This window comes from Amblyraja radiata, chromosome 45 (assembly GCF_010909765.2).
Source record: "Amblyraja radiata isolate CabotCenter1 chromosome 45, sAmbRad1.1.pri, whole genome shotgun sequence".
Lineage (NCBI taxonomy): Eukaryota > Metazoa > Chordata > Chondrichthyes > Rajiformes > Rajidae > Amblyraja > Amblyraja radiata.
In genome coordinates this window covers 1,503,557-1,527,430 of record NC_046000.1, presented here as the reverse complement: position 1 = coordinate 1,527,430, position 23,874 = coordinate 1,503,557, and the positions used below count along the sequence as shown (strand labels likewise).

The 23,874-nt window shown below is 47.7% G+C and overlaps 2 protein-coding genes across 2 annotated transcripts in view; both read right to left on the bottom strand.

Annotated features, from left to right (window-relative positions):
* The window catches only part of LOC116968408, a 51,551-nt gene extending 30,116 nt beyond the window's left edge, over nucleotides 1-21,435 (bottom strand). The window contains exons 1-3 of the mRNA XM_033015184.1: nucleotides 21,116-21,435; nucleotides 20,065-20,399; nucleotides 14,045-14,056 (exon numbers count right to left, since the gene is read on the bottom strand). Of these exons, the coding sequence (XP_032871075.1) occupies nucleotides 14,045-14,056; nucleotides 20,065-20,399; nucleotides 21,116-21,424 (656 nt within the window). The 5' untranslated portion in view covers nucleotides 21,425-21,435. The remainder of the gene's footprint in view (nucleotides 1-14,044; nucleotides 14,057-20,064; nucleotides 20,400-21,115) is intronic.
* A 724-nt stretch (nucleotides 21,436-22,159) lies between these two features.
* Nucleotides 22,160-22,921, bottom strand: LOC116968407 (histone H1-like). Its single transcript, XM_033015183.1, has one exon. It carries the CDS (start codon nucleotides 22,919-22,921, stop codon nucleotides 22,160-22,162), a length of 762 nt encoding a protein of 253 aa, XP_032871074.1.
* Between the last annotated feature and the right edge of the window lie 953 nt (nucleotides 22,922-23,874).

Sequence of the window (23,874 nt, the reverse complement as noted above, 5' to 3'; positions counted from 1 at the left end):
TGGCTTCCAGAATGACCGCAACCTCTCCACTGAGCAGGAATTCTGGAGTGAGCGGGACTTCCAAAATGAGCGTGACCTTTGGAGCAAGCACAGTGCAGGCCAGCAACTGAGTTCAAGCACGGTGCAGGCCAACAACTGAGTTCAAGCACAGAGCAGGCCAACAACTCATTTCATTTCCATTTCAAGCACAGAGCAGGCCAACAACCCATTTCATTTCCATTTCAAGTACAGTGCAGGCCAACAACTCATTTTGAGAATTTTAGTAATAGTATAGATGTCGCAGAAAGAACAATGAATTTTTTACTTGCTGCAGCACAACAGAATAACTATATAACTTTGGCTTGTGGGGCAGTTCTGTGTTTTTACATAACTGTATTAACACAAATAGAACTAAAGTGCCTCCCCACCTACATTTCAGACACTTGCCCTATTTCACAAGAATAGTTTAAGCTTTGCCCACCCCCTCTAAGGCTCGATCCTAGTCTATATCCAGAAACGTAAAATCCACTTCACAGCCTTTGTTATTCTTGGAACTTTCTCCAATCTTTCTGCATTTTGCTCTAATTCCCAATAAGATCACCCCCATATTTCAATGTTCCATTCATAAATCCTCAATACTTTCATCTTAGATAACTGCGTGATGTTCCCCCTCATCAAAAACTCAACTACCTCTCCTCTCTTTCTCCTGCTCCATCTCGCCTATCGCACTGGTACCCTGGAACATTAAGCTACCAGCCCGACCCTCCATTAACTATATTTCTGCAGCGGCTGTAATATCCCAATCCCATGTACTTATTCACGTCCAGTGTTCGACGATCTTATTTGTCCGGCCACATTTACTGAAATAAATGTGATTTCATCTTCCCTGGTATCGTGAGCAAATCTGCCCGCCAGAATATTGGTCACCCTCCAGTTCAGGTGTAACACGTCCCTCTTGTGCAGGTCACTGCTGCTGCAGAAAAGATCCCTTTAATCCAATAATCTGACTCCCTGCTCCAACTTTTCAGTTATGCATTCATCAGTCCCATCTCCCTCTTCCTATCCTCACAGAATTTCCTTCTTTTCCCCTGACTATCAAGTATCCTATCACTGTCGCCTGACTGGTCTCATTCATCCCCACTGTGCCACAGAGCCAGTCCTAGTAGCACAGACCTGGATGTTGCTTTCTGTTGCAACATCATTGCTTTTCCCCACTCAACAGTTAAAATTACCCACGACTACAAACACATTGATTTCACATCCTTCCTCATTCAGCCTACATGTCTGGTCTCCTCATGCATGCTGACTATTGAGAGGCAGATAGTATAATCCCATCATAGTGATTGTCCATTTCTTATTCCCAAGTTTTAACCATAAAGTTCCATGAGTCGATCCCTCCAGGATATCCCAGCTCACCCATCTTACCCGTGAGACTCCTTTCATTCAAGTAAATGCAGTTAACCCCACCGGCCCTTCACGAGATTCCCCTCCTGTCTCTGTCTACTCATCCCACTGGATTTTACTGTCCCATTTTCTACATAGCCCACCTGATCAGAGTCACTGTGGATCCCAGCCCCCTGCATCACTAGATTAACTACTGAGTAGTCCTGGTGCAACTATCAGCGAACTTCACTCTGTTCCACCCACTGCCCTCCCAGCCCTCTCTGCTGCTGAGACACATTTCTTTCTTCCTCTGTTCCAATCAAGCATGTCAGAGTTAAAATGTCAACCATTTCTCTTTCCACAGATGCTGTCTGACCTGCTGAGTTTTCCACCATGTCCTACATTTCTTCACATTCACATCAGAGTTGCTGCTTCTCATCAACAGCACGGCCATGACACAAGTTCCCAGTGAGTCCCACTGCCAGCAGCCGTCGGGCACTAAAGCATTTGTCAACAATTGTACTCAATCCTGTCACTGACACAGTCTTGGGATAAACTTGCACGTCACACAGATGCCATGTTTTCACTCCTCAGATCAACCTGATTTGTCACACTATGCGCCAATGTGCAAATCAACCATCTTGGATGCACAAACATCATAAAATATTCAGATCTCGATAAAGCAGTGCGTAGAAGAGCTGAATTACCTTAGCTTCGGCAGTAAATCCGCAACGCATATGATTTATATAGAGGGGGGAGAATTAAAGTGGATTTAATATAAAGTTGAAAGAAACTGATTATTCAGAATAATAAGGAAATGGGTGTAGAGGTAGATCGCTTGCAGCGCCGGAGACCTGGGTTCGATCACGACTACGGGAGCTGTCTGTCGGAGTTTGTACCTTCTCCCCGTGACCGTGTGGGATTTTTTCCGAAAACTTTCCGAGAGAACTGAAAACGTTCAGCAGGTCAGGCAGCATTTACTGGAGTTGTGAAGCACAGAAACCGGTTCTTCAGCCCAACGTCCATACTGAGCAAGGGCCTTCGTGAGAGTGTCACATTTGCCAACCTTTGGCCCTTAATTCTACTTGCCTCTATCGTCTCATCTGTCAGCTTGTCTCATAAACCCACATCCCTTTCTGTTGAAAAATCTTGCCCCTCACGTGTCCCTTAACTCTGTCCCCTCTCACCTTAAACCTTTGCCTAATACTTTTAGATTCTGAAACCCTCGGACAAAGACTGTGTATCCACATTCCCTCCGACCCTCATGATTTTCTGTAACTTTGAGGTCAGCCCTTCAGTCTGCATAGTTTCTGGGGAAGCAGTCCTTGTGAAAGATTAAACAGTGTTAATGATTCAGGCCAGAGATCCTTCATCAGATAACATTCTGTTTGGTTTCCAGATTGGTTCTGTACCTGGCGAATGAGCCGTTGAAAATCAGGCACCAGGAACCCAAGAACTCTCTGAATCCCAGATCTCTGTCATGTCTCACAATTCAGACAACATGCTTCTGTTTTCCAAAAATGGACAATTGCAGAGCGATAGAGTGCTACAGCCCAGAAATAGGAACTTCAGCCCTCTCCGTCCATCCCCACATCTTTGTCCATCTACACAAATCCCATCTGACTGTGCCCTGTAGGTCTTGCCTATTTAACTGTCTAAGGTAGACAAAAAACTGGAGAAACTCAGCGGGTGAGTCAGAATCTATGGAGCGAAGGAATGGGTGATGTTTTGGGTCAAGACCCTTCTTCAGACTGCCTGTCTAAATGCCTCTTCAACATACAGACCGTGCCTGATTCCACAACCTCTCTGGTGCCATGATTCAAATGTCAACCTTTCCCTGTCTAGAAAACCTCTGCTCTCTTGTTTTTGACACACCTGGCATGGGAAATAGATTTTGATGTTCTACCCTGTCATTGCCTCTCACTGGTTTATATACTTTTATCTGGTTAGTAATCAATCTCCTTCACTGCAGGGAAATCAAGACCAGCGGCTCCAATAATTCCTCATAGATAAGGTTCTCCAGTCCATGCCAGATCGTGGGGAATGTCCTCTACACTCTCTCCAGTACAACCACATCCTTTCTCGTGCCACAGATGGAGAAGAGAGGCAGAATGGCACAAATACTCCAAATGTGGATTAACTAGTGTTTTGTAAAGTTGCTGCATAACATCCTATCCATTATATTCTATGCCATGACATAGGAAGGCAGGGATGCCATATACTTTCTTCATCAGCCTATCTACTGCATTGGAATTTTCAAGGAACTTTGGATTTTAACCCCTCGGTCTGTCTATGCATCAACATAACTTAGCATCCTGCCAATGACCCATCTTTATTTTACATCCTAAAATGCATTTGTCAGGATTTCATTCCATCTGCCAATGCTCTACCCATGTTCCAACGGAAATATATCAATGTCTGGGCTCAAACCTCTTGCAATTCCTCTCAATTACTTCACTGAAGAATGAAGGTTGGATTACTGAATTTTACGGATGGTACAAAGTAGGAAAGTACGTAGTGAAGGGGACGTGGGGATGATAAAATATGCCAGATCTCTGCCCATTTACTTGACACATATATAGATCATCGTATCCTCCTTATGTACCCTTCACAAAGTACTTTCCTAGCTCTCTTTATATTATCAGTAATTCAGTTATCAAAACTTTGGTTGTCAGAGAAGTCATTCACATTAATTGTAAGAAGTTTGGGCCTGGGCATTAATCACTGTGACATACCACTCATGTCAGTGGGCAACCAGTGAAAGATTAATTCATGTCCACTCGCTTCTGTTCACACCCACGTCATCTCCCAATCTCTGAACTTTTATTTTCCACAATAACCTTTGATCTGGCATCTGATCAAATGCCTGCTGAGTACACCCACTGCTGCCTCATGAACGACAATACATGTTGCTTATCAAAGAATTGATGAAGTTGATCAAACATGTATTGCCTTTCAGAAAACCTAGGTAACATTGTCCTCCTTCATTATCTTAAGGGGGGAAACCTTCCCCCAATCTGTGTACGCTTGGTTATTTAAAAAAACAAGGCACCCATCTACTCACCAGGCGCTTCTTGTACACCACTGGGATGAAGAGAAGATGACCCAATCACCTGTCAGCGTCAGCTCCAATATGGGGTTTGTAAACAATTCCCTTGGTTCTTGGTTCTTGGTTTCTTGGTCCTCCAAAATATTCCAAATGGAATTTTAACTGGAGGTGCTGGAGGGAGGACTTAAGCCAGAAAGTGTTATTGGGAAGAAAAAGCTACTTTAAATTTAGTTGCATCTGGTTGGGTAACTATAGTAGGGTGGAGATTATTCCATGCTTTAATTGTGCGGGGGAAGAACAAATTGCTGTACACATCTGTCTTTGTAGCTGGGATCACAAATTGGATTGAATGCCCTTGTCTGCTCCTAATTGGTTTGGGTTTGGTGTAGGTCTTGTAGTCTATGTCGAGCTGACCATTTAACATTTTGTAAAAACAGGTCAAACGGTGAGCTTCATGTCTGTCTTGGAGAGTGTTCCACCCCAGAGAATTCAGAAGTTTGGTGACACTTGCTTCTCTCTCATAGGTGTTAGTAACAAATCGAGCTGCCTGTCTTTGGACACGTTCGATGGAAGAAATGTTTTTATTTGTGTATGGGTCCCATGCTGCAACTGCGTAATCCAAATGAGGTCTAACGAGGGTGAAGTGCAGCTTCTCCTTGACAGAAGTTGAACAATGATGAAAGTTGCGCCTCAGAAAATTTAGGACACCTGTTGCTTTCACCGTTGCATGATGAGTCTGACCATTCCAACGCAGATCATCCTGCAATTTGTTTGGATTCTTCAAGGGTGGCACCAAGTATATTGTAAGATGTTTCGCCTGGATTCCTCTTTCTGGTGACACGCATGGTTTCACATTTGGAAGGGTTGAACTGCATGCCCCATTTTTGTGACCATAGTATCGAGATCCTTTTGGAGAGCATCTTCATCATCAGCTGACTTAATTGGACGGTACAGCAAACAATCATCAGCGAATAGTCTGGTCGTACATGCGACTTTTTCATGGATGTCATTTATGTATAGCAAAAATAGATGTGGGCCAAGTACTGTGCCCTGAGGTGTACCACTCAACACTGGATGCCAATTGGAACTCTTTCTGTTCACACACACATGCTAAAGACGTTTTGTCAGGAAACCGGAAATCCATTGTTTCGTGTTGGAACGAATACCATAGAAGTCAAGCTTCCGAAGCAGTCTCTGGTGTGGGATGACATCAAATGCTTTAGAAAAGTCCAGCACAACTAAATCCGTGATTACGTTACTATCAAGGTGCTTGGCCAGGTCATTTGTCGTCAGGATAAGCTAAGACTCACATGATCTATGCCTCCTAAATGCATGTTGGTTGTCAGCAAGAATGTTATGTTTGCTCATGTGTCGCATCAGATTACTATCAATTAAATGATTAGTGTAATTTTCCTGAATTCCCCTCACTTCCAGTTCCTGATCAACAGCCATTTTAAGAGGCTCCTTGCATCCTCTGTAATGACATCTGATGGAGTTGTACAGCACAGAGACAGTCTGTGTGGCCCAGTATGCTGGCCATCAAGGACCCTCTGCACCAATCCCATTTATCATCTGTTGTTTTGTAACAATCTACACCGTAATGCTTCAATCACTCATCCAGATACTTCACACATGTTTAAAGTGTACCTGCATCCCCCACATTCTCAGGCAGTGTCTCACATTGCAATCAGCCAATGGATGAAAATAAAATCCTCACGTACCCTCTAAACCTCTCCGTCCTCCCATGGAAGCGATGCTCACTAGTTTCACATTAGATTAGATTAGATTATTCCTTTAATAATCCTTTTCAGGAAATTACAGTGCCACGACAGCTTCAAGACAAACATAACACCACGCTTTCATACATAACAAGTTAAAATACGTTAAAATACAAGTTAAAATACAATTAATTTAAAATAAGTGCAGTTATTTATGCTCATTATAAAGTCTTATAGCAGCTGGTAAACAGGACTTCCTGTATCTCTCCGTTTTGCACATTGGTGCAATCAGCCTCTGGCTGAAGATGCTGCTCTTGATCACCTTCAGGGCATGGAGTGGGTGAGTGGGGTTTGTCATTATAGAACCTAGTTTATTTAGAGTTCTGGCCTCTGCCACCTGCTGGACCGTTCGTTGCTCAGCCCCGACCACTGAGCCGGCCTTCCTGATTAGTTTGTCCAGTCTGTTTTTATCCGCTATACGGGCGCCATCTCCCCAACAGGCCACAACAAAAAACAGAGCACTGGCCACCACTGAATGGTAGACACTGCACAGTAGGGGTTGGCAGATATTAAATGACCTCAGCCTCCTTAAAAAATACAGTCGGCTTTGTCCCTTCCTGTACACCGCCTCCATATGACACTTCCAGTTCAGCTCACTGTCAAGCTGCACCCCAAGGTACCTGTGATTAGCGACCACCTCCACCTCAGTGCCCTTAATGGTGATCGGCGTTGCTTGAGTCCTCCTCCTCCCCCTCCTGAAGTCCACCACTATCTCCTTTGTTTTTTTGGTGTTAAGATGGAGGTTATTGTGTGCGCTCCACTCCACAAAGTTACTTATAATGTCTCTGTATTCCTCCTCATTGCCCCCTTTAATGAGGCCGACAACAGCTGTATCATCCGAAAACTTCTGCAAAAAGCAGCTGTTGGTGTTCCATTGGAGATCCGCTGTGTAGATGGTAAACAGGAACGGAGCCAGCACAGTTCCTTGTGGAGCCCCTGTGCTGCTCAAGATGGTGCCCGAGACACTGTTCTGTAGGCGCACGTACTGTGGTCTGAGGGCAAGGTAATCCAAACACCACAGTACCAGTGATGGATCCACTTTCATCTTCTCCATCTTCTCCCCTAGCAATCGGGGCTGAATAGTGTTGAAGGCGCTTGAAAAGTCAAAAAAAGTAATCCTTACAGATGCATCAGTAGTGTCCAAATGTGTGTACACCCTCTGCAGCATGTAAATGAGGGCATCATCGACACTGATGTTAGGCTGATATGCAAACTGTAAAGGATCCATGTGATTTGACACACTAGTCCTGATGTAGGAAAGGACAAGTCTCTCAAATGTCTTCATTATGTGAGAAGTGAGCGCTACTGGTCTGTAGTCATTGTAGAGAGTGGGATGGGTCTTCTTTGGAACAGGTACCAGGCAAGATGTTTTCCACAGCCTTGGAACCCTCTGTAGACGCAAGCTCAGGTTGAACAGGTGTGTTAGAATACCACACAGCTCTGAAGAGCAAGTCTTCAGTAGCCTTGGGCTGGTGTCATCAGGCCCCACTGCCTTCCCTGGCTTCAGTCTGTCCAGCATCACCTTGACCTGAGCAGTATGAAGAGTCATGGGTGGGGCTGCCGGTGGAGTGGGAGGTGGAAAGAGGGGACTCCGTACAGGTGACATCTCAGGAGTGATGGAGAGAGGGATGGGAGGTGGAGAGGAAGCAGCAATGGTCAGCAGACCAGGTGGGGGAGGCTGGGGTGGTGTGGAGCCGTCGAATCTGTTGAAGAATCTGTTCAGATCATCAGCCAGACTCTGTTCACCATCAGGCAGTGTACCACCGTTCTGCTTCATGCCCGTGATCTTTCGCATTCCAGCCCATACCTGCTTCACACCATCTTGCTGCAGCTGTCGTTCCAATTTGAACCTATAGGCTTCTTTCCCCTCCTTAATCCTCACCTTCAGTTCCTTTTGAAGTTCTTTGATTTTATTCCTGTCGCCCTCCCTGAAAGCCTTTTTCTTCTCATTTAGTAAGGCCTTCAGGCTGCTGGTAATCCAGGGTTTGTTATTAGGGTAGCAACGAATTACCCTGGGTGGCATGATGTCATCATAACAGAAATTGATGTAATGGGTAATGCATTCTGTTAGGCCGTCAATGTCTTCCCCATACTCCTCACAGAACGCATCCCAATCTGTTGTCTCAAAACAATACCTCAGGGCTTCATCTGCCTCAGGATACCAGTCTCTTGATGTTCTGATGGTGACAGGCAACCTCTTGGCAGCTGGTGTGTAGGAGGGAGAGAGATGTAGCATGTCGTGGTCTGATCGACCAAGAGGGGGCAGTGCAGTACATTTGTATGCATTTTTGACATTTGCATACAAGAGATCCAGCGTTTTATCACCTCTGGTTGTACAGTCAATATACTGTTTAAAAGTGGGCAAAGTCTTAGAGAGACAGACATGGTTATAATCTCCAGACACAACAATGAACGCCTCTGGGTACTTGGACTGGAGTCCCGCTATAGTGGTGTGCAGCACGTCACACGCGACTTCCGCCTTGGCAGATGGAGGAATATAAACAACAATGGCTACCACCACAGTGAACTCCCTGGGTAGGTAATAAGGTCTTAAACTAACCGCTAAGAGTTCAATGTCCTTGTTGCATATCCGTTCTTTGATAGTAGCGTGATTAGGGTTACACCACTTGTTATTGACGAGCAGTAAAAGCCCCCCACCTTTCTGCTTACCGCTCGCTCCGGTGTCCCTGTCCGCACGTATCGACCTGAAGCCGGTGAAACTGATCAAAGAATCGGGCGTGTGTTCCGTCAGCCACGTCTCTGTCAGGCTAACAATGCTGCTCTCCCGATACACTTTCTGGTACCTGACCAGGGTTTCTAATTCGTCTAATTTGTTCGTTAGACAGCGAACATTTCCCATGGTGATAGATGGAAGGGCTGGTTTAAAAGTCTCTCTCCATGTTCTCGTCAACCTCCTCTTGTTTCTCTTCACTCCCGCACGCGTTCCCCGATGTCTCCTCCGTAAGAGTTCCCTCGATATGTCATGTCGAGTCCCGAATATTGAGCCATGTACCAGGCTTAGCAGTTCCTGACGGGTATATATCACGGCAGTTTGCTCCGCCCGTCTGGCCGATATCAGGCACATATTTCCACTCCACTCCCGTTCCCCAGAAAGTATGGTTAAGTCTTGAATACGAACTCAACAACACGCAATAGTTGTAGCTATAACACTTATAAGTAGTCTACTAAAATACTAACTAAGCATACATACTAATAATCCTATATAATACTAAATAAATAAACACTACACACAGCTGCTCGCGACAGGCTGCCGTCTCACCGGCGCCATTTTCCTGGGGGAACACATGCCTTTGTTTATGTCATAGCAGCAGAATTAAACAGCCACATTGAGACTATTCCACCATTCAATCCTTGCTGATCTACCTTTCCTTCTCAGCCACATTCTCCTGCTTTCTCCCCATAATCTTTGACATCCTAACTAATCAGGAAAGGCTTGGAAAGGTTTCTCACTATCCATGCTATCTCTGTCCCTATAATCTTTTACTATATCTTTATCAGGTTCCGCCTCATCCCAGGCAACAATCTCCCCTGGTGAATCTCCCCTGCGTATTCCAGTTCCTCCTGTAGTCTGATGACCAGAACAGCACATAACGATTCCAACTCCATACACAGGAGGGAGGGATTACACTAGATTGGCAGGGGGGTGGGATCTCATGCAGGACAGAGGCACAGGAGAGGCTATAGTTTGGTATGGATGGTGGTGTGGGAAAGGTTAATGGACAGAATAGGCAAAAATCTGGAGAGCGAGGAAGGAGGGTTGGTTTAAAATGCAGGTATTTTAATGCAAGGGGCTTGACGGGTAAGGCAGATGAGCTTAGGGCGTGGATACGTACGGGCGACTGGGACGTTGGAGCCATAACTGAAACCAGGTTGAAGGAGGGGCAGGACTGGTAGCTCAATGTTGCGGGGTACAGGAACTTCAGGAGAGACGGATGAGGAAAAAAGAGTTGGGGGAGTTGCATTGTTGGTTAAGGAGGATGTCACAGTTAGTGTTCAGAGGTGACATTATGGACATTTTGTCTAGTGAGGCTATATGGATGGAGCTGAGGAACAGGAAAGGGATGATCACCATGTTGGGGGTGTATTACTGACCCTCAAATAGTCAACGGGAATTAGAAGAACATATGTGCCGGGCAGCTGGGATCAAGTACATCCTTGTAGGAGTTTCGGGAACTAAAAACTCTGTATTTACCGAGGAGAAAGACAGTAGGACGGAGGAAATTGGAGCAGTAACTGGTAGTGTCATGAGAGCAGTCAGGGTTACTGTCAATAGACAATAGGTGCAGGAGTAGGCCATTCAGCCCTTCGAGCCAGCACCGCCATTCAATGTGATCATGGCTGATCATCCCTAATCAGTACCCCGTTCCTGCCTTCTCCCCATATCCCCTGACTCTGATATCTTTAAGAGCCCTATCTAGCTCTCTATTGAAAGTATCCAGAGAACCGATTTCCACCGCCCTCTGAGGCAGACAATTCCACAGACTCACAACTCTCTGTGTGAAGAAGTGTTTCCTCGTCTACGTTCTAAATGGCTTACCCCTTATTCTTAAACTATGGCCCCTGGTTCTGGACATCCCCAACATCAGGAACATGTTTCCTGCCTCTAGCGTGTCCAAACACTTAATAATCGTATATGTTTCAATAAGATCCCCTCTCACCCTACTAAACTCCTGAGTATACAAGCCCAGCCGCTCCATTCTCTCAGCCTATGACAGTCCCGCCATCCCAGCAATTAACCTTGTAAACCTACGCTGCACTCCCTCAATAGCAATAATGTATTTCCTCAAGTTAGGGGACCAAAACTGCACACAATACTCCAGGTAATGTCGAGGAAGTACTGAAGGTACTGTCGTGTTTGAAAGTAGACAAATCTCCGAGGCCTGATCAGATATAGTCGAGGACATTGCAGGAAACTAGAGAGGAAATTGCGGGAGGCCCAGTTGAAATGTATGAGTCGTATTTAAATACAGGAGCGGTACCAGAGGATTGGAGGGTGGCAAATATTGTGCCTCTTTTCAAGAATAACAGCAGTGAAAATGCTCGGAACTCTAGGCCAGTGAGCTTAACATCTGTAGTTGGTAACTTACTGGAGAGTATTCTGAGGTATAGGATATACAGGCATTTGGATGGGCAAGGGCTGATTAGGGACAGTCAGCATGGTTTTGTACGTGAGAGGTCGTGTCTCACAAATATGATTGATTTTTTTGAAGACGTGAGCAAAAAGGTTGATGAAGGCTGAGCTGAAGATGTTGTGTACATGGTCTTTAGTAAGGCATTCGAAAAAGGTGGTAGGCTTCTCTGGAAGGTTAGATCTATAGGGATCCAAGGAGAGATAGCTGAATGGATAGCACATTGGCTCCATGGAAGGAAGCAGAGGGTGATTGTGGAAGGTTGCTTCTCAGAATGGAGGCCTGTGACTAGTGGTGTGCCACAGGGTTCGGTGCTGGGCTCGTTACTGTTTGTCATCTACATCAATGATTTGGATGAGAACATACAGGGCAAGATTAGCAAGTTTGCTGATGATCGAGTGGCCAGGTGGGCAGAGGAATGGTTGATGGAATTTAATACAGAGAAGTGTGAGGTGTTGCATTTTGGGAGTCGAACAAGTGCAGGACCTATACAGTAAATGGTAGGCCTCTGGGTAGTGTTGTAGACCAGAGAGATCTCGGAGTACAAGTGCATGGTTCCTTGAAGGTCGAGTTGCAGGTAGATAAGGTGGTCAAAAAGGCTTTTGGCACTTTGGCCTTCATCAGTCAGAGTATTGAGTACTTGGCGTTGTAACATAGATTACTGTAGATTTTACTTCGGAGTCACGTGAGTGACTACGTGAAGAAGCACGCCAGGCGCATGCGTGACATTGCGCTACACGCATTGCAACTCGTCATTGTCGGGTGGAAGGACGTTCCTCCCGAACGGCAGGGTTTCGAACCTGCAACGGTAAGGTAAGGGAACATCGTTCTATACTTACCTTTTTTCTACAGAAGGCTGTGAAAGCTGGCGGGGGAGGAGTCTGCAAGCAGCAGGCAGCCAGCAACAGCCGGTGGCACGACAGTCTCCCTTAGCGGGAGTCTGTGCGAATTCAGCTCCGATAGAGAACGCCGACAAGGGAGCCTCCGGAGCCGTCAGTCCGACAAACTCGGACAACAGCCCCTAGGACCGATGCTACAGGGGTCTGTGGGCTGCGGAAATCACAGCGGGAGGAAGGACGTTCCTCCCGAACGGCAGGTTGAAAACCAGCAACAACAGGTAAGAGATTTCCTTACCTTTTTCTTGATTGCAGGAAGGCTCCCGAGCTGCCGCTGAACAGCAGCAGGCAGCCAACAACGGACGTCGGCACCACTATCTCCCATAACGGGAGCGAGTGCCAAACTTCACCCCAAACGGGTGGAGGAAATCGGAGCCAACAACCCACAAAGACAGTGGGTTGTATTTATGCTCTGTCCCCTTTTTAATATTAGGGGACAAAAGGAGATTGCGCTCCTGCCGTGGCTAAGCCAGGCGGAGTAAGCGCAACAGGGGATTACAGCTGCGGCCGGAGTCGGCTCCCGTAATGGGAATAGCTGTGCCCGACTTTCGCTCCCGACTCGCTCCTGCACCGGGCCGGGCGGGAGAGGGAGCAAAACTAATGTTTCCCCGCGCTAGGTCTGTACAGGAGGGGAAGCTGGACAAAGGAGTGTCCACAGTGCTGCTAGTGAAGCTGGCTCGGGGAGACAGCAGCCAAAGGCACGTTTATCTCCCGTTATAAGGAGAGCAGTGCCGACTTTTGGTCCCACGCGGGCCAGAACACCACGGCCGGGTGGGAGACCATTCAAATGGGGCCGTTGACTTTGACAGTCATTAACGGCAGCAGACGGGTTAGAATGACGCTCATCCGTAGCAATGGACCTGCAGGTAAGAGCTGCGGTCTTTTTTTTTGCATTTCTATGCTGATTACAGGTGCAGAAAAAACGGGCTGAGACAAAGCTGGTGGCTAGATGGAATCAGCTGTGCACAGATGTCCTCCACACCGGCCATATCCACTCCACGGAAGGACAGTAAGGACAAAGCTGGAGAAGGAGGACCGTGGAGCAGCGGGCAGCCAGCAGCAGCCAGCGGCACTTGGATCACCCGTAGTGGGATCAGCTGTGCCCGATGTCGCCTCCGCACCGGCCAGATCCACGCGGCCAGGCGGAAAGGCTAGACACAAAACAAACAAGGTCATGGACTCAGAGGATTCCGACTTTGAATCACCGCCGGCGGCCAGCGCCCGAGAGCGCTGGAGCGGGAAGAAGCGGTGTATGGAGCTTTGCTCCAACGTGACAGACTCCAGGACATGGAGTCGGGTCACTGTGGGCCCTATGATAACCCACAGCAGTACCTCTTTGAGGGCTGCACAGTGCTTCTACCTCATCAGAGGGAAACACTGCGGGTCAGTTCTGGGCTGACCTGGAAGAGGGGTCCGCAGAAGAAAGTGTGCAAGGGGTGCAGGAACAAGAGAACCTACTGGAACCTAGCACCCCCACGCACCCACCAGCAAAACTGGTGAAAGCTCGAAGGACCGGTACTCAAAAACATGAGTCTTTTAGGCCATGGCCCAGACCGGCCTTCTCAGAAGATGTGGGACCTCCAACGCCAACTAAACCGTAAATCCAGACCCCAGCGCTACAACAGCGAAGAACCTACAAAAAGGTAAACCTGCCACTGGTAACTATGGAGGTAGGTGGGTCTGGTTCCCTACAAACAGTGGGCACGGAGATTGGGTGGAGATAACACTCTCTTCTGAATGCATGGAGCATGATAACAACCGATATCTACATCTTAAGCAGTATCCATGGATATACAACAGAGTTTATACACAAGTACAGCCCTCCAGTTCAACATATACTGAACCGAATGTTCGTGCTTTCTGATAAAGGAAATCAAAAGCGCAAGCTGAACTGAAGCGGCTTTACATAAAAGGTGTAATTGAGAAAACTCAACACGAACCATTAAAATCCGTGTCCAATATATAAACAAAAAGATGATGGTCATCGCATCATCATAGATCTAACAAAATAGATACCTTTGTTACTGCTTAACAATTAATTCCCAAAGGTTACTTCAATGGCCAGCATCATTTTAAAAGATGCTTACTATTCAGTGCCTATACGAGGTGACCACAGATGTTACTTAAATTCAACTGGATGGGACAACTCTAGCAGTATAAAGCACTGCCAAATGGGTTATCATCAGCCCAGGCTGTTCACAAAAAATTTTGAAACCAGCCCAAGCGTTTCTACGGAAACGTATACACATGGTCATGGCATATTTAGATGACATACTCATTATGTGCAAAAACTTTGGAATTGGCAAAACTAACTAACAGCCACAAAAAAGTTATTTGGGGAACTGGGATTCATTTCATCCAGTTAAATCTAAACTGACGTCTCCCACTACTATGGACTACCTGGGGTTTCGCCATTGACTCAGTTCACATGTCGGTGACTCTGCCTAAGGGAAAGGCTACAGATTTAATAGAGGCTTATAAAAACCTCACTGACATCAGCAAACCATCCATCAGATTGTTAGCCAAAGTAATTGGCATAAAGATGGCTGCCTTTCCAGCCACATAATTTGGACCTCTACATTACCAAAACATACAGAGAGCAAAAAACAAGCACTCTAAATTATGCAGGTCACTTTGACAGATCTGTGAAACTACCAATCATGCTAAAATGGAACTAAAATGGTGGATAGATAACTCTGGCCTTGTTCCTATCCAAGCATCGTCAGTAACCTTTTCCATGGTACTACAAACTGATGCCAGTACAATTGGTGCGGAGCCACCAATACCAATACCACCGTGGTAGCATACATTAACCACAGGGTGGAAACAAATCGACATCATGTGACAATCTGGCCACACAAATTGGCAATGGTGTCTCCAGAAAGATATTTGGATATCAACCATTTATCTACCAGGAAGACTAAATTCAGTGGCAGACACCAGGTCCCAGTTATCAAGTTATGTTACACAGGAACCAGACCCTGGGGCAGCGGCGACAGATGCATTTTTCGCTGCATTGGAGGGGAGGGGAAATTGTTTATTTACGCATTCCCTCCTTTCCTGCCTCATCAGTCGGGTATTAAGGAAATACAACAGACTCTGCATCTGGAATTGGTAGTACCCGATTGGCCTACACAACCATGGTTCCCAGTGATATCAAACATGGAATCAGAGACATGAACATCCCACCTGTTCTGGAATATCTGGCAGGCCTCCACTACGATGAGGGGCTCAGTTACAGCGCCATCAACTGCGCCAGAAGTGCCCTACGACTTACCTATGGCAGGGGACAGACCATTACACTGTTGGAACTGACCCACTGGTACAAAGCCTTTGAGGAGTACCAGATACTCCCATATATGGGATGTGAGTATAATCCTGAAGATGCTCAGGAATTGTTCTCCAGCAACAGTTCTGTCCTTACACAGACCGACATTAAAACTGTCATGCTAATGGTATTGGTCACGGCACAGAGGATACAGTCACTGCAAAACAAGACTGGACAACATGACTTTCTCAACGGAAAATATTACGTTTCATATTTATGAGATAGTAAGCAGAACAGAAAAAGGGATCAGCAGGCCTCTATCTACAATTAGGTCATACCCAACAGATGACCGCCTGTGTATAATAAAACATCTGTGGTTACACATGGAGAAAACGAATATCCTAAGAGGCAATGAAAAGGCACATTTTTTATCAGCCACTAGCAACCACACCAAGAGTGACGGTCCAGACCATCTCAAGATGGCTGAAACAGTTGCTAAACACAGGCTGGGGTGGATACTAAAATTTTAAAAATCTCTTTCCACCAGGGCTGCAGCTACATCGGCAGCGATACAGTTGGATGTACCAATGGACCAAATCCTCAAGGCAGCAGGATGGTCTGGAGGGGAAAAACATTCCAATTATTTGTAATAAACCAGTAATGAAACCTGTAACATTTGCAGAAACAATTTAAGTTCTGTAAATTAATTTAAACCCATATAAAGGGGTTATAAACTTGTGTTAAAAATTTAATGATTTCAATGTCGAATTCATGTCCAAATTATGTTAACACAATCCTCCCAACAGTCAAGGCAGACGTGATGCATGGACTCGTTCCACGGCATTAAATCACAGAGCTTTAAAATCTTCACGTAGTCACTCACGTGACTCCGAAGTAAAATAGTAAGATTAAATGAGAACTTACCAGTTTGAAGTTTGATCTGTATTTTATGAGGAGTTACGATGAGGGATTACGTGCCCTCCGATCCCACCCAGATCATATACTTAACTGGTACCTCTTCTCTAATCTTACTATGTTTAGTCATTACAGTTATCTGTGATTCCACACCGCTGCTTTGAAGAATGACACGCATGCGCCTGGCGGGCTTCTTGACGTAATCCCTCATCGTAACTCCTCATAAAATACAGATCAAACTGCAAACTGGTAAATTCTCGTTTAATCTTACTATTAAATGTTAACTCTCTGCGGATTGATAGTCTGGAAAAGCAATAAAGTAATCAATCAAATCAATCGAACTGTCGGCCTTTCTGAAATTCCCCAGTTCCCCACTCGGGCCCCATTGAACCCGTTGGGAGAGAACATGATACTGGCTGTCCCGTTGAGTTACTCCAGCATTTTGTGTCCATCTTCGGTGTAAACCAGCATATGTTGTGCCTTCCTACATTAATTCCGTAAAATGTGTAAATTGTCCGTAGTGAGTGTAGGCTTGTGTTAGTGTACGGGGATCACTGGTCGGCGTGGAAACTGTATTCAACTGTTTCTGCGCTGTATCTCTGAACTAAACATGTAATTGGCGAACATGAGAATGGGGGACAGTGGAGGAACCCGGACAGTAGTGGATCGTTGTTTGCTGTAGATGATGCTTTTATTCATGAGGACGTAACGGGGAGTGAGAGTTAGCCCGGGTGGTTTATAACAAGACGCGCGAGTGGAGGCGCGTCCACACAAGACATACGAATCGGTCCTCTGAACGGAAATACCCAGCCGGTGCTCAGCCCTTTGATAGACACTGTAGGTGGCTCTGAAAAGAGCCTTTTGGTCGTTAGATTGAGGTTTCGATGATACTTGCTCTTGGTGCCAGAGGCTGCGCTGGTTTTCTTGGGCAACAGCACGGCCTGGATATTGGGCAGCACCCCGCCTTGAGCGACGGTCACCCCTCCCAGTAGCTTGTTGAGCTCCTCGTCGTTGCGGACGGCCAGTTGCAGGTGTCTGGGGATGATGCGGCTCTTCTTGTTGTCCCGGGCCGCGTTGCCGGCCAGCTCGAGGATTTCAGCCGTCAGATACTCGAGCACAGCAGACAGATAGACCGGGGCTCCGGCACCCACCCGCTCACCATAGTTGCCCTTTCTCAGGAGCCGATGAACACGACCCACCGGGAACTGCAGTCCGGCCCGGGACGAGCGTGACCTGGGCTTAGCCTTGGCCAAAGATCCTATAGCGCTCCGCAATAGGATCTTTGGCCTTGGCTTTGCCGCCGGTTTTCCCTCGTCCAGTCATTTCCACCAACTTCTACGCACAAAGAATGAGGAAATCCTCCCGCACTCGCCCTTCTTGTAGCTTCTAGAGGAATGCGGTGGAGCGCTTCCCATTGGTGGCGCAGCGCTTTATCTCATTGGTGATTTCAAATAGGCCAATCGTACAGCTGCCTCTTTCTCCAATGAGCAGACAACAACCGGAGATGCGCGGAAAATAACCGCCTGGCCCCAAAATAACAGGTGGATGGAGCAGAGATGTCACTCACGGTGACCCATCCCTGCGAGTGGCTACAGGTCTGTCAGCACCAGGCGGCTGTTTCAGAAGGTCTGAGGCCGGCCGGGTGGGGTGGGGAAAGCTCGGCCAACCAGAAAGCCTGCCCAAAAAGAAAATGTATTTTCAGTCAAAAAAATAAAAATAATTGCACATATGTGTGTGATACTGGATCCCCGCATCCCAATTATTCTATCCTAACCCACCAACAAGACACACCGAATGTGAATGAATTACCTGAGAGATTTTTAAGAATGCATTCTTACCATTTTAAACTGCTAACTTATGGGTACAAACACTATTCATAGAACATGTTAGAGATCGCTCTTTGCATAAAGGACATTAGACTATTGACGATCGATTGTCTAATGACTCTCGGAGCCGTCGCAGCAATGTTTCTCGAATAGAAACCGGGACGCACACGTTCAAAACAACAGAATGCAGTCACTAAAAGTCAGTCACGTCACAACTAAAACAGCAGCAGCAACAAACACACAAACATCTTGTTTACGTTAATTCAATCTGAAGGGATGGATCACTGAGAGAAGTGTATGAAGATTGAAACAAACTAACGAGAAAGGCGAGGGTGAAGTTTCTGTTTCAATGAGGTGGGCAGGAATGTACTCGCATGTAGATTATACCGTGGTTTCGACGGCTAATTTGATCAAATTACACAGAATGAGTACTATCGCCTGCGAATGAAATATCGAACCAGTTGCATCAATGCGGTGTCCAAATATCAACACAACACTTTCAGTGAGACGGTGCGTGAGCAGAGCCATTAGGATTTCCGTCAGCAGCGTCAGCGCTGTGTGGGTCGTTACTTGGAGTTGGAGTATGTGGTCGCCGCCTTTGTCCCTCCAACCGGCCTCATCAATGCAATACAATACAATATTTATTACATGTCATTTGAACCTCAGTGAGGCTCAAACGAAACTCCGTTTCCACAGCCATACAAACAAAGACAATTTCCAACAGACATACACACAATTCAATTTACTCCTCACTGGAGGCAAAGTCTTTTCTCTCCCCTGTTCTCCATTTTTCTCCCGATGTCGATGCCCCAGGCGGCCGATGATAAGTCCCACGGCCATTTTAAGCCGTGCCGGGCGATGTACGGCCCCGCTCCGGGTCGTTCCAACCCCGCGACACGGGCTGGAGAAGTTGCGTTGTGGGAGCTCCGGAAAGCGGTCTCCACCCGGACCCGCGAGCTCCCGCTATCCCGACAGTCCACAGAAGCTGCATTGCTGGAGCCTCCGAGATCCAGAGTCGGGCCGCAGCAGCGAGTCACCACCGCTCCCCACGCACCGAGGCCGGCCAGCCCCACGATGGTAATTCCGCAGCTCCGCCGCCTCCGTGACTGGAGCCCCCAGGTCGTTCCGGCTGGAGGCCGCTCCACGCTGCTAGGCCCCAACTACAACAGAGACCCGACAGGGAAAAGGTCGGGTCTCCCGTGCAGGGAAGAGATTTTTTTTAAGTTTCCCCCGCCCCCCACATATACACAGTTAAAAACACTATTAAAAACACGAACAACTACATTTAACTTGACAAAAAATAAAAAAAAAGACATAAGACAGTAGGGGCCGCTGCAACAGGTGAGTCGCGCCGCCCGCCGATCACTATGGAGATGGTGTAACTCAGTGTCTGTGGAAGGACTGATCAGCGACTGAGGGGCGCGCGTGGAAAGTGCGTAATAAAGGCGTTTATTGTCCTTGAACCCGGAGCGCGTGAGAAAAGGGGGCGCAGAGCGAACAGGGGCTGGTCGTGTACACACCATTATGAGCCGTGTTGGCATTTACATCGAAACCAGTTACACTTGAATGACTGAAGTCAGACTCCACTCAGCAACAGTGTCTGCGGCATCAATTCAGATAAAAGCCCGCAGAAAGAAGAGAACATTGATGTAAAAGGACATTAGAAAGTCCCAGCTCTTTCTTCTGCCGGATTAGTGGCTCTTAAAAGAGCCGTTTGTTGTTGGTGGAGAGGTGGAGTTTAGGCGCGCTCCCCGCGGATGCGGCGGGCCAGCTGGATGTCTTTGGGCATGATGGTGACTCGCTTGGCGTGGATTGCGCACAGGTTGGTGTCCTCAAAGAGCCCCACCAGGTAAGCCTCGCTGGCCTCCTGCAGGGCCATGACGGCCGAGCTCTGGAAGCGCAGGTCTGTCTTGAAGTCTTGAGCGATCTCCCGCACCAGGCGCTGGAAGGGCAGTTTGCGGATGAGCAACTCGGTGGATTTCTGGTAGCGCCGGATTTCCCTCAGAGCCACGGTGCCGGGCCTGTAGCGATGAGGCTTCTTCACTCCGCCCGTGGCTGGAGCGCTCTTCCGCGCCGCTTTGGTCGCCAGCTGTTTGCGAGGAGCTTTCCCTCCGGTCGATTTACGCGCTGTCTGCTTGGTCCGGGCCATTCTCCTTCAACAGTGGAAGCACAGTGTGAAATACAGGGACTGAATGACGGAGCCGGCTCTGGGGCCCGCTTTTAAAGCGTCGGTGAAGGGCCGGCCCACAGCCTCTGAATGGATGGAGCAGAGATGTCACTCACGGTGTCCCATCCCTGCGAGTGGCTGCAGGTTTGTCAGCACCAGGCGGCTGTTTCAGAAGGTCTGAGGCCGGCCGGGTGGGGTGGGGAAAGCTCGGCCAACCAGAGAGCACGGACTGCAGTATCATTGGTTGTGGGTTGAATTTCAACTTGAATTCAGTTTCTGTCAACTTAATATCAAATCCACTTTAACTTCTCGCTTAAATCATGACTGAATATGCGGCGCGGATTTACAGACCGGATCCCTGTGCAGACGGAATTCAGCTCTGCTCGTGACTGGAAATAAGCGACTTACCCAGGGAACGGTTTGGAGTCGACCCTCCTGTTGCTGCATTAATCATGAGGTATATCGGTAAAAGGGAAACTGACATCGCCTTGTCTTGTTTATGATCTTTTACTATCGGCTTTGCATTCTAATGACCGCGGTGATTAAGCTAAAAACTTATGTTCATTGGTGGAATAACTAGTTTAATAAAACACATTTCTATCTGCATCTACTCTAATTCCCTAGACTGTGCTCTTTCTGTGAGGTTGTGGGCGGCTCTTAAAAGAGCCTTTGTTTTGTGTTGGAATAAAGGGGGTAGTTATTTAGCCGCCGAACCCGTAGAGAGTGCGGCCCTGTCGTTTCAGAGCGTACACCACATCCATGGCAGTGACCGTCTTGCGCTTGGCGTGCTCGGTGTAGGTGACCGCGTCCCTGATCACATTCTCCAGGAAAACCTTTAGCACCCCGCGGGTCTCCTCGTAGATCAAACCCGAGATCCGCTTGACCCCACCACGCCGAGCCAGGCGGCGGATAGCTGGCTTGGTGATGCCCTGGATGTTATCGCGAAGCACTTTGCGGTGCCGCTTTGCTCCGCCTTTGCCTAATCCTTTGCCTCCTTTCCCTCGACCAGACATGATGCTGTTTCACTCGAATCGCTGCTCAGTGATAATCCAACTGGTGCTGCCTCTTTTTATACGCAGCGCCCCGACCTGCCCGAGATACGCAGAGAGTGAGAGGCGGGGAGAGGAGGAGACAAAGTGACAGACAGCTTCCTCTCATATTCCAGCTCCACGTCCTAGATTCCTGAAAACATTTTTCAAACGGTTTGCCCACAAACCACCCGAAATTTAGCGCTCCGGCCAAACTTTCAGACAGACATTCCGTGGTAAAAGTCAGTCAGTGATATTATCGTTGTCAAATTAAATTGTCTCCTTCCGGTTCATCCTCGGAGCCCGTTCCCTCTGCCGATATCGCCCACCCCACAGCGTTCAGCAGCTTTTAACACGGATGATTTGGCAATATTACTGAGTTGATGCATGGGCTCTGAGGCGGGGATTTTGTCAGTGTTATTGTCTCACCGACAAGGAAACGGCTTTGAACTCAGCTTGAAGCCAAACGTATGCCCAGTCCGAGTGAGGTTTAGCCGGGACATACCATTTAGTTGTATTCCATATACTGGATACCGGGGGGAGGGGTGGGTGGTGCAGCGAGTTACAAGGAACCCCCGGTAATTTAAACGAGTCCCCACTGGCACTGAGCTTGTCTTGGGACAGGGATAGCTTGAGTCTGGATCAGCTCTTTCCTGAGAGATGTAGGTGGCTCTGAGAAGAGCCGTTGGGTTCAGGTCTTTACAATGTGCGCTTTATAATTCACTTTTTGGTCACTGCCTTCTTGGGTTTCGCCGATTTGGTCTTCGCCTGGCCTTTTACCGGCTTCTTGGCCGCCTTCGCCTTTTTGACTACGGCCTTTTTTTGTTTTTTCGGCGCCGCCTTCTTGGGCGATGATTTCTTCGCCGCCATTTGTTTAAGCGCTGGTTTCTTGGCCACAACTTTCTTAGAGGGAGATTTCGATGATCTTTTGGTGGTAGATTTTTTTGCCAGTAATTTCTTGGTCGGGGTTTTCCTGGACGTTGATTTCTTGTTCTTCGAGGTTTTGGCTGCTGGAACCGCTTTCTTTGCCAATTTCACGGCGCCTTCTCCCTGACCGGTCTTGAAAGAACCCGAGGCGCCCACGCCCTTGATCTGAACCAGGGAACCGTTTACTAATTTCCTCTTGATGCCCGTCTTGATCAGGTGGCGGCACTTCTCCACATCCACACCCTTGGCGGCCAATCCCTTCTTTATTGCATAGAAAGACATCCCTCGGCGATCGTGGCAATCCGCCACAATGTTGTCGATCTGGTCGCCCAGCTTCGGACCGGCTGCCTTCTTCCGGGCGGGCGCCTTCTTCTTCTTGGGAGCCTTGGTTTGGGCGGCGGGGACGGCTTGAGGAGCCGCTTCGGCGGCTGCGGTATCGGTCATGTCGGTGACTCTGCACAGATTCTCTCCGACACTCAGGACTGAGTGAGAAATGAAGCGAGTGGCGGCGGCACAGCGCAACTTAAAGGCAGCGAGCGGACGGGGCGGAGACATCCTGCTCTCAGATCACGGCCCCTTCGCCTCGCTGTGTTTCTCTGTCCTCAAAAACTCTCCGATTCCAATTAAAATCAGATAGCTCGGAGACCTAAACTGGTCTCGGTACATCTCTGAGACCGGAATGTTTATTGTCCAGTAGATTTGATAGGAATTAAAGGCAGCGCTTTCCATTTCGCCCGGTTTCACTGCTGCACTGAGGGCGTTCTCTGCCCCGATCGCTCACATGCTCGCTGCTTATCGTCAGAAATATCGAAACCAACGTAAACTATCCGGTTAATTCCAACTTCAGGACTGAGCTGGGAAGTGGGGCGATCGTGTGCCACTGATAGCTTTACATTTTTCACCAGTGGGGCTGGGAAATCCGGCAAAGTGTTCGGACCCACAAACACATTGACATCAGCCTGAGCCGCCCGCCCCTTCAACACACTCTCTGACACAATGTTCACGTCTGCACATTCACAGCTCAGACAGGTGGCCCGTTGCACAGTTCCCAGGGTGGAATTACCTCGACGATCGACCCGTGCTGTGGATTCTCGGGGGTTACGTGTAGTTTCCCAGCTCAGTAACTGTTAAACTCGCTGACTCCGCCGCTCCTCAGAGTCTCTGATCCCTGGAATCGGATTCGCCTCTTTCATACATGAGCGACCCTCTATTTTAAACAGTCCAACCACCGACACAGACTCCAGTTGTGGTATCAACTCACTGTATGTCTGAAATATAATGTATTTACTTGTTTTTTATTAAACTGATATAATTATGGTCACTGGCTCCCCACTGACACTTCAGTCACTTGCTCTGCCTGATTTACCAATAGGAGGCCCAGTGTCGCCTCCTCTCTGTCAGGCCCTTCCACATATTACTTGAGAAATCGTTCCTGGACGCATTTAACAAATTCCACCCCGTCCACATAGCCTCGAATCTATAGCAGACCCAGTCAGTGTAACGGAAGT

Excerpts from the sequence above, each read along its gene's own strand:
- LOC116968407 (XM_033015183.1), bottom strand. The coding sequence starts at position 22,921 with ATGTCTCCGCCCCGTCCGCTCGCTGCCTTTAAGTTGCGCTGTGCCGCC.